This window comes from Micromesistius poutassou (genome assembly GCF_964030765.1).
Source record: "Micromesistius poutassou genome assembly, chromosome: 8".
NCBI classification, from domain to species: Eukaryota; Metazoa; Chordata; class Actinopteri; order Gadiformes; family Gadidae; genus Micromesistius; species Micromesistius poutassou.
In genome coordinates, this window is record NC_140278.1 from 20,146,753 (window position 1) to 20,157,932 (window position 11,180).

Below are 11,180 nucleotides of genomic sequence, written 5' to 3' on the forward strand. Positions count from 1 at the left end.
TATAGAAATGTGATTGGCAGTGTGTTCTGTGTGAACACCAAGAGAGGGAATTCAGGAAGAGTGTGCAAGATACAGAGAATTGTGTGCAGTGTTGTGAAAAAATGTGTGGTTTGGAACGGGAATCTGAGTCTAAAGCAGAAAATGTGCTTGGAGTTCAGCAGAATTGGTTTTGCAGTTGGTACATGAGTTTCAGGTTGTGCACATTGTGTCTGATGTTCAAATTAATGTGTTTTAAAAATTGTGAAAAACTGTATGCTTTTGCATGTTCAGTGTTACACTGTCACCCGTAAAATATTACTATATAATTTTTTTTAACCTAAACTGCATGAACATGGCGAACCACAAGGCAAAAGTTTTGACCACTTTAATAACAGGCTGTACTGCCAGTATTATTGGGCCTATTGTTGTTACAAAAAGAATGAGAAGACCAACAACCTCAATATAAAAAAAATGATGAACAAGGGAATACACACACATATACAATATATCACACATACTGTGACTCCCCAGATATCTTCCTGATCGTTTTCCCGGAGATATTCCAAACATCTGTCAAGGTGTTGCTTGTATGCCCGAATGACAAAAAGTATGTTTCTTGCAGCCTCCATGATCCCCGACAATCACAGAACCTATTTTCCACGCCCAACAGATGGTGGCGGTAATCCTGTTGGTGTGATATATATACCGCTGATGAAGAAGAACTTCTAGGTTCCGAATGCAGTGAACATGAATGGTCGCCGTCGGGAACACGCGTGAGTGCGAGCGTCATCACTGACGAGGCGGCTCGTTATGACCAGGGCCGTGAACGCGCCGTTACTTTCATGATTTCAACATTTCTAAATCAGTGACTGAAATGTAATTAAGCTATGCCTACTCCCATTTATTTGGGCATGTTTATGGAAAATAAGTGCACGTCCCGCCACTCGTAACGCACTTGTAAAACGCATTCGTCAATTGATGGAACGGTTAAATCATACATCATTACACAATTTGGAATAAATCAAATAAAAACAGATAAATAACACGTAAATAATTCATGAACTACTGTTCTGAACCTCAAATTCTGAAAGCAGGACTTTGGAGAAGTGATATAGCCTACTTTTTGGTGGAACACATTTGAACAAAAATTGCATGACCCCCCCCAATGTTGACTTGAAGTTGGCACCACTGCTCACAATATCAGCTAGAATGTTCTGGAAGCATATCTGTCAATCCAGCATAACGTGATGTTATCATGTTCGCATAAAGAGTCTCACAATATCAGCTAGAATGTTCTGGAAGCGTGTCTGTCAGGCCGGCATAACGTGATGTTATCATGTTCGCAGAAAAAGAATCTCACAAACACTGGCACCATCTCTGTTTCTGACAGGACGGGACTGACCTGTGTTAACTTGAAGATATATGATGATATGGAAAATCCTGTCCGTTCTGTATCCCAAACAATTCCAAAGTAAAGGTTGACATCATTGCTGATGATGACTGACTGAAATACAATGAGTACAAATGAGTTTCAGTACAAAACAGATGCAAAATGTGACTCAACAGGTGCAAGTGGTTTGAAAGTCATTACATAAATCACCTAAATACATAATATGATCCTTGCTGCTACTCTGAATAGGAATAGTTTGCACAATAGTTTCTGCAATGTATCAATTTATCAAGAAATTCAGCAAACAGAAAAGAACGCATACATTGAATAATAGATCGACAATAAATCGACAATACCACTAAAATGTTAGTGACCTGCAAACCAGATTAGCAGCAGAGGGATATGGGCTACTGTGTACGTACGTCACGTTCAGAATGTCCTATATTTCTTTTTAATGTCTGCCTTCACTCCATGATGATCTGCCGCATGTCCTGCCAAATAAATCCAATGTCAGGCGAGGAAGAATCAGGTCTTCCTGCAACCGAACACGGACATGGACCTCCGTAGTACCAGTGCATTCCTCAGCTTTCCCCCTCCAGTGAAGAGCTTATGACTGCCCGTCTTATCTTGTCTCATCTTGTGTTATCTTAACTATTATAGACTATACTACAACATTTTTCTTACCACAGGTGCCACTACACAGCGAACCCCGACAAACTTACAGTTTTTGCCCGTTGCTTGAACACGTTTTACAAAACTTGGCTCATTGTGTCAAAACTCAACACACAAGCAAATAAGACAACACTGGGAAATATACCATTCACATCTATGTCAAATTGAAACTCTGCTATCGAAATCCAACAATCCTTTGTCAAAATCTCACTCTGATGACAAAATAATACACACTTGTATCATATGAATACACTTTCAGATCAGCAGCAACACACTAGTCTACTTTATATAAAACACTTATGGTTGGTGAAACAGTACCGGACCAGAACAGCTCGATGGAAACTAACATTATCCCAGACAACAACAAACCTGGGCTGCTCTGATCTGTCCTGTACAGCTGCATCATGAAGTGCATCTAGAAATGTGATGATATGTTGGGTTTTGTAGGGACCTATTTTTGCATGATGGTGCAGTAGCCCTCAAAGGCTTATGGCGGCACACTATTTGATATTTCCCCCACACTGTCCCGGGACGTGCACAATTGCCCAATCAGATCGCGTTATGCAAATATACGCAAGTACACTGTCCAATGAAATCTCCTTTGTAATACAACCCGAGAAAACACATGGATGCGTCAAAAAGCCTAAATCTGTCGACGGACGGAGGTAGTGTGCACATAACGTAACCCTATCCCTAGCCCAGGAGTCCTCCTAACCCTAACCCTGGGGCCTAGCCCAGGAGTCCTCCTAACCCTAACCCTAACCATGGGGCCTAGCCGGACCTCCGAAGGAGAGCCTATCCCTGAAAAACGTTTTTGATAATCAAGCTCTATTTTTTTAATACTTACTATTTGTTAGTAAGTATTATAAGTATTGAGTAGAAACAGAATACTTCACTCCACTGCTATTATTATGGTAGCCTACCAGTCTAAAGAAAACCTGTTAAATGTATTTATCTTAAACATTAGTTTGGAATACATCACACACACACACACACACACACACACACACACACACACACACACACACACACACACACACACACTGATAGAGGTTATCCTGTGTAGTGCAATCCAATTTTGTTTGGCAAGTAAATTTACAAATACAAGGAAAGTGACTCGGTGAAGTATCAGACATAAAGCAACATGACTTAAGCAAAAGTATCATACCTATTTTCTAAAATACACAATTATACGCATACAATATTATATAGGCCTACGCATTAATATCTGTTTCAATATTGACATGGGTTGTCGTTAGTAACACAACAATGATTATATGGCCACATTGTTCTCAGGCACGGGTTAAGTAACAGATAACAAAGAAGATTGACATCTGTGCATGTTCTGGATGCGTTTCTGTTAGACCGGCATGAAGTGATTTCTTTTCAGAATATCTCGCTCAAGACGTCACTCATTTTGGAAAACAGAAGAGTATCGCGTCTCGCTATAAAGACCGTCTCAGCAGGCAGGACCTCAATCTGCTGCCTCCTCTCCTCCCTGTGCGTAAACTCAACCGATCGGGCGGCAACATGACTGTAAGTATAAAGAAACGAGCGTTTCCACTGATCCCTGCAGTGTTTTTATCAGTTGTGTTTGTTTCAGTCCGCGTGGTTTTACTGCTGCTCTGCTCTGAATGGAGTGACAGCTGTCATTACGCGTGGTTTTAATGTGTGGGCACCTCTCCTGACGCGCGGATCAGAACCAATAGTTGTCTCTTGCGGTGATGGGATCACTACTCCGGGCATCGTTCATAACTTTTCATAACCTGTTGTGCTTTTGTGCGATCGTTTTATTCCCTGTTATCGTCCAACTATTTGCTGGCTTGGCCATTGATCGAGACATCCAGTCCTATCATTGGTTAGACAGCTTAAACATGGGATATTAAATATTAGATATGTAGCTGCCATCAAGGACAGTTGAATTAATAAATAAATATGTGAATAAATATATGAATACAAATCAATAAGTTCATGAATACATATACATTAATAAATAGTAGGAATTAAGTAAGAACAATTTAATGTTAAGAAATATTTTTTTTTGTTATGTTTATTTGGGTTAATTGGAGTTCGCCTTGATTCCACCGGGGACGTAAGCGCCGCGGAACGGCTGCGCCGCGGTCACCGCTGCTGATCGCTGCCACTCTAATCAATGAAACCATCCCCACCGGGCGCGCCGCGGCGCGTCTCAGCAGCGTCCCAGGAGCGGCGCAACGCTCCGCAGCGCTATCTTTACGCATTCTATTTTTGACGCGAGCCGTTGCTGAACCGCGTCAATTTCCACAGAGCAGATCGAGCCGGGCAGGAAGTGAAATAATAAAAGCCATAGAGCATCCGGTCAATTTTCAAAATAAAACACAATACTCAGCTCATGTAGACTATCACAACTTCACATCAACATTACGTCATGACCGGTGGCACCAGGTCAGCAGTCAATCAATCAAAGGGTCTCAGAGGGCCGGCAACATGGACGACGAGAGACTTATTATCGAAGTGGAGCAACATAAAATCATTTACGAAATCAATCATCCTTTTTATAAAGACAATGTGAGAAAGGATTTCCTTTATCCACACAGTTTATCGCGGGATCTCGCGTGAATACGGCTGGCTCGCAAGGCAGCGCGCGCTGCCGTTACGCGCCCGGTGGGGATTGACGCAGGGCACAGGACGCAGCCGTTCCGCGGCGCTTACGTCCCCGGTGGAATCAAGGCGTTAGGGGCTTGAAGTGCGTCATGACTCATGTCAGAACCAAAGTTCTGACGTTACAGACGGGTTTTTTGAACTGTACCAATGTACAATTTTTGGAACATGCACGCGGTACCCGATATACTTCAGCCTATGCAGGAAAGTCTTGGTGTATTTTGTGCAGTACATTGAAGTAAGGATTTGTGTTTAATGAAGAACTGAAGACCCGTTGTTTTTTATTTCTCTCGAGTAAAGCGGCCAATGAGGTACAGTTGCTATCTTGCTACTATGTGTTGATAGATGTTAAAGCTAACGTGGCTAAGGTTATATAAGCTATGAATGTGGTTTCTATGAGAAGGTAATAATATGTTTATGTATTTCTGTTTCTGTATGTCTAGTTTTCACGGCACGCCTTTGCACATACGTGTGATTAAATGCCAGTAAATAGAAAAGAACGACTTGGTTTTGTGATTTCGACTTGAGAGGAGTAACAGTGAGAACTCAGCCAGCGCAACGTGCGGTGGAATGATGATCTTCGCCCGCTGTCGACGGAGCTACAAGCAACTTTCTCGAAGTTCGTTTAAGACTGTGCACGTACCGGTAACCTAAGAGCATTGTGTGGTTAAGCCAACAAGGAGCACGTTTAAAACAAGTTAAATATGAAGAAGTGGAGTAGCCTCAACAACTGTGTTAAAAGGACTCTTTAAGTGTCAACGTTTAATCGTTCTGGTTGCACATAATTATAAGTTTAGGTGAATGCAAATTTCATCAAGGAATTATTGCTAAGCATCTTTGAAGTGTAAATAAGGTTTAAAGTGTCACATTTTCTGGGTACATACATATGTGTTATTGACAATTCCATCTTTATTTGCTGTTAAGCCACTCTTGTGCCGCTTTTCCACCGACGGTACCAGCTCGACTCGACTCGCCCCGCCTTTTTTTGCATTTCCATTGGCAAAAAAAGTACCCGGTACTTTAGTACTACCTCCGTCGAGGTTCCAAGCGAGTGGAGTAGGTACTTTTGTGTGACGTAAACAGGCTGGCTTGGCCAGCGGCTGTAAATGGGAATAATCACTCAAAGTTAAGTTGTGTCCGGCGTGGTTGGAGTCCACGGACCCGCTCCCGAGGGGGACACTGATCAGCATTTCACCGTGTGTGTCGCTCCTTTCCCGGGGCTAGAGTTAGGCTGCGCATGGTTGTGTGTGTCCAGCGTGGTTGTGTGTGTCCGGCGTGGCTGGAGTCCACGGACCCGCTCCAGAGGATCAGCGTTTAGCTGTTTGGTTTTAGTGTCGTTCCTTTCCCAGGGCTCGAGTATGCAGAACACAAGTCAAGGAACTCGTCGCTCCTACAGATGTGCTGAAGGCGCTTGAGTCAGATTTTAGTGAAAGGAATGTGGAAGATGCTCACTTCTCTCAGGAACCTTTGCTTCATCTCAATAATGGAGGAGGGTATAAAGATACAGGCAGATGGATGTTGTGAAATGCCCCTGCCGTTTAAAGAAAACAAGCCATGTCTGCCAAACAACATGAAATGTGCAGATCACCGACTCAGGTGTTTGAAAAGAAGATTCGAGAAGGACAAGCAATACCACAAGGACTATGTTGCATTCATGAGTGACACCATAGCCTGTGGAGATGCCGAGAAGGTTCCAGAACATGAAGTCCACCAGAGCCCTTGCTGGTACATTCCTCACCATGGGGTCTATCACCCTCAGAATCCAGGGAAGATCCGCATGGTGTTTGATTGTTCTGCAAGGTTCGAAGGTGTATCACTAAACGACCATCTACTCACTGGACCAGAGTTAACGAATACCTTAGTAGGTGTCCTCTGTCGGTTTCGTAAGGGTCCAGTAGCTGTGATGTGCGATATTGAGCACATGTTTCATCAAGACTACTTAAGATTCCTGTGGTGGGACAATGGGGAAGTTACGTCAGAGCCATCAGTCTACCGGATGAAAGTGCACCTATTCGGTGCAGCCTCGTCACCTGGTTGTGCAAAATATGGCCTCAAGCAGGTTGCTGCACAAGGAGAAGGTTGATTCAGTGAAACAACTATCCGCTTCATTGAAAGGAATTTTTATGTGGATGATGGCCTGATAAGTGTCTCAACGGATGAAGAAGCCATACAGTTAGTCAGTGGAGCCAGACAGCTATGCAGTTCTGGAAAACTGTGCATCCACAAGTTCATTTCCAACTGCCAAGAAGTGCTTGCGTCCATTCCAAAAGAAGAGTGTGCTGACGCATCAAGAAGTCCAGATTTAGCTTTGGGCAAACAGATTGAAAGAGCCCTAGGTATTAAATGGTGCATCACGTCAGATCACTTCAGCTTCAGAGTAGTGGTGAATGAACGCCCACTTTCAAGAAGAGGAGTCTTGTCGACGGTAGCCTCCATCTTTGACCCATTAGGCTTTGTTGTGCCCTTTATTCTGGTTGGGAAGCAAATCCTACAGCAGATGTGCCGTGATAAGGTTGGATGGGATGATCCGCTACCAGATGATCTAAGACCATGGTGGGAGTCCTGGCTCTTTGACTTGAAGAACCTAGCAGATGTCAAGATTCAGCGATGTTATCTCCCAGCAGAGTTCAAGGAAGTCCAAAGGTATGAGCTCCATTACTTCTCTGATGCGAGCGTCATAGGGTATGGAGAATGTACTTACCTAAGGGCAATTAGTGTAACAGGACAAATTCACTGTTCTTTAGTGATGGGTAAGGCCAGAGTGGCCCCCACTAAAGTTACAACTGTGCCAAGACAGCTATCAGCAGCTGTTGTTGCTGTGCGTACAAGTGACATGCTCAGGAAGGAGTTGGAAATAGACGCTCAAGAAGTCTTCTGGACAGACTCAAAGGTTGTCCTGGGTTATGTCAACAATGATGCGAGAAGATTCCACGTATTTGTGGCAAACCGCATCCAGCGGATTAAAGACAGTAACAGACCAGATCAGTGGAGACATGTGAGCTCTGAAGACAATCCTGCCGAACATGCGTCCAGAGGCCTAAGGGCGAAGGAGCTCATTTGCCTCCAACTGGTTTTCTGGCCCAGTTTTTCTAATTTTTTTACTAATTTTGTTGGTGCGAGACACGAGTTCCTAGAGGCTTTAAAGGAGATGGACCAAGAACACCTAAAGGTGCTAGGCTGTGAGTTTGTTATGAATCCACCGTCTGCAAGCCACATGGGCAGAGTTTGGGAAAGGCAAATTCGGACAATAAGAAGTGTATTGACATCCATTCTGGATCAGTCTTCCCAAAGACTTGATAGTGCATCATTACGGACCTATTTCTATGGAGTCATGGCAATCGTAAACAGCCGACCATTAACAGCTCACTTACTGAATGATCCCACAAGAATCGCGGGAGCGCGCATGGCATGCATTCATTAAAGGTGGAAGCACACTACGCTTCGATTTCACCCAAGGCTGAATTATAAGTACATGTTTTTCTAAATGTGCGTCATCAACGAGGTTGTAAAGTAGTAACTTCGGGCACATCTGTCAAAATAAATGTTTTTTTCTCCCGACATGTTTCCGATCTTTATTCATTCCTTGCTCCGCAGCGGGGAATGCCGTATACGGACGGGCGGCAGAGGGGCTGCTCCGGTGGGAGAAAGATGTTTTCAGTAGACAGCTGTCAACTCACTTCGGATAGGCGATTTATTTAAAAAGCTGGCGCAAAAGATGGAGGAAGCCGGTGTCGTGCCAATGTAGTTGTCCCCTATAAGGAGTGTATCATCATCAACATGCATTCGATTTCACCCAAGGCTGAATTAAAAGTACATGTTTTTCTAAATGTTTCTCATCAATAAGGTTGTAAATAACTAAATAACTACTAAATAACTGCGGCCGAACTGATGGGGGTATTTTCTGATATTATGAATCTTACAGACTGCGTGGGGTTCTCTGACTCTCTGGTACTTCCACAACAATTAAAGACTCCTAGTCGGGTTTATCTCGCCCATGGGGGAAAACAAATTGGGGGAAATTAACTTAGCCAGCAGCCGGAGGAGTCTGCATACGACGGAGACTAAATGATATGGACCTGAAGTGAACTGACAGCTGTCTACTGAAAACATCTTTCTCGAATGCCACCTGAGTTTGTTGTTGCTGATGACGTGAAGAGGTCAACCGGTGGCTCTATTACCACTAGTTAAAATGGGTACAGCGCCACCTAACGTACCGGGTATGACATGCTTCGGGCAATGAATCAATTTACTCACCGCCATGTATACGCGGACAATTGCAGTTGTCCAATTAAGGAGCATAGTCAAACTATGGCTTTAATCAAATTAAGCTGTGCATGTAAACGTACTGAGTGACTCAGCACCGCCCCTCTCAAACCCCACCGAGGGAAGCCAGCAGAAGGACTCTGAGGGTCCATGTCTGCTAATGGAGAGCATATGTTGGTCTGAGGCGCTGGTGGACACAGGAAGTCTGCTTCTCAAACCATAACTCAACCTGTAATAAACCAGTGTATTTATATCAACCAGCTCAACTCTCCCTCACTCTCTCCAACACACTCTCTCTCTCTCTCTCTCTCTCTCTCTCACAGGACATGTGGGTGAAGAATGTGCCCCTGAAGGTGGGCCACACGTTGACCGTCACCGGGATCCCCACAGCGGGAGCTGCCCGGTGAGTATCAGTGGATCCACCGTCCCGTCGCCCTAACACGTTCACCCACTAGGGGGCGGTGTCCTCCACGCGCAGATGGCCCATGAATCTGTCCTCCTATACGTTTAAAACAAAAACTGAAGGAAGTTGAACTGCAATAGAAATCCTTCAAAGTCCAGTTCTGGAGTTCAGAGGTTAATCATGAGGGTGGGGGCCGGGTGCAGGGGCCAAAGGTTAATCATGAGGGTGGGGGCCAGGTGCAGGGGCCAAAAGTTAATCATGAGGGTGGGGGCCGGGTGCAGGGGCCAGCTGTAAAGGCTCCTCCCCTTTCGTTAGCCTAGCCCACATACAAGCACACCTGCTAGTCTGTCTGTTCTCCGGGTTTGAATGTAATTTGAAGCTGTTTCGCTGTAATGATTTAGATAAATAGAATCCCCAACCCTTACGATAATCCCTCCACAATCTTCGTTGAGGAGGCTGTAAAGTAATATCAGAGTAAAGTCGATGAGTCGACTCATTGATGGATCGGGGTCTGAACCGGTGACCTGAGCAGCTTCAGTCCCGCGCGTAACGCGGTTATTGTACTGCAGCTGTAGTGACTAATGAGTACCGGGTGGTCTTCCTCCTCCTCCTCCTCCTCTCCCTCCTCCTCCTCTCCCTCCTCCTCATCATCATCCTCCTCCTCCTCCTCCTCTCCCTCCTCCTCATCCTCCTACTCTCTCCTCCTCCTCATCCTCCTCCTCCTCCTCTCTCCAGCTTTGTGTTGGATATCCATTGCGGGTGTGACATTGCGCTGCACATCAGCGTGCAGTTCGGAAGTGGGGTGATCTGCAACTCGCAACAGGCGGGGGTCTGGGGGAAAGAGGTCCGCCAGGGGGGGTTCCCCTTCAAATACAACGAGCTCTTCAAGGTGAGGGAGGGAGAGGGGGGAGGGAGGAGAGGGGAGGAGGACGAGAGGAGGGAGAGGGGGGGGGGGAGGGAGGGGATGAGGGAGGGAGGGAGAGAGAGAGAGGGGAGATCTAATCAGGTGACCTTAGAGAGGGAGGCCGATGAGGATCCTTTCTGAAGGCGGATTAGGAAGTATTGATTGATTAGCCATCAGCCATCTCTTAAACTTTAATCTGGTTCTTCCCTTTTGAGATATCATAATCCAATCGTAAATATGCAGAACCTTTGTGCGCCGTCAAAGAACGCCAGTGAGTACAAGCAGCATGACAGGAAAGCTGCTCAGCGCAGACTGAGGAAGACAGGGTGGGTTTGGGTGGGTTTGGGTGAGTTTGGGTGAGTTTGGTGAGTTTGTAGAAGCTCTGTTCTTTGTAAGAGCTGAAGCTCAGCAGAGCTGTGAACTACTTCAGGGACGGCTTGTTGTGTTTATCGCTCTCTGCTCTGCAAATATTGTTTTTTTTAGAGTTGTTGATTTTACTCTCAAAGCCCCAGAGATAAAGAAGACGTTTTATTTTACGTTCTCACACTCTTGAACCTCAACCAAAATCATAGCAGCTAATCGATGATGATACTAATGATACAAACGGTCATGAAAACCTTACATTTCAAAACTGGTTCTGTTTATGCATATGTGTATGAACATACATTTTCTTCCTGCTGCTCTCTCTCTCTCTCTCTCTCTCTCTCTCTCTCTCTCTCTCTCTCTCTCTCTATCTCTCTCTCGCTCTCTCTCCCTGTGTCCCGGTGTCTCTCTCTCTGTAGTTCACCGTCTGCCTGACCGATGAGGAGTTCCTGGTGGTCCTGAGCGACGCCTCTGAGATCCACTTCCCCAACCGCCTGGGGAAGACTGAGTACGTGGACTTCAGGTTCACCGAGGGCGTCCACGTCTGCAGCTTTGAGATCAACTAA

The 11,180-nt window shown here is 45.1% G+C and overlaps 2 protein-coding genes across 2 annotated transcripts in view; one reads left to right on the forward strand and one right to left on the reverse strand.

Moving 5' to 3' along the window:
* Positions 1-9,096, reverse strand: part of myom3 (myomesin 3) — a gene marked incomplete at its 5' end in the record, with an annotated part of 37,679 nt that extends 28,583 nt beyond the window's left edge. Inside the window, one exon of the mRNA XM_084471087.1 lies at positions 9,062-9,096. Within this exon, the coding sequence (XP_084327213.1) occupies positions 9,062-9,096 (35 nt within the window). The remainder of the gene's footprint in view (positions 1-9,061) is intronic.
* A 174-nt stretch (positions 9,097-9,270) lies between these two features.
* Positions 9,271-11,180, forward strand: LOC311351001 (beta-galactoside-binding lectin-like; the record flags this gene model as incomplete). The annotated part of the gene is made up of 3 exons (XM_084471088.1): positions 9,271-9,347; positions 10,131-10,236; positions 11,034-11,180. 3 exons carry the CDS (start codon positions 9,271-9,273, stop codon positions 11,178-11,180), a joined length of 330 nt encoding a protein of 109 aa, XP_084327214.1.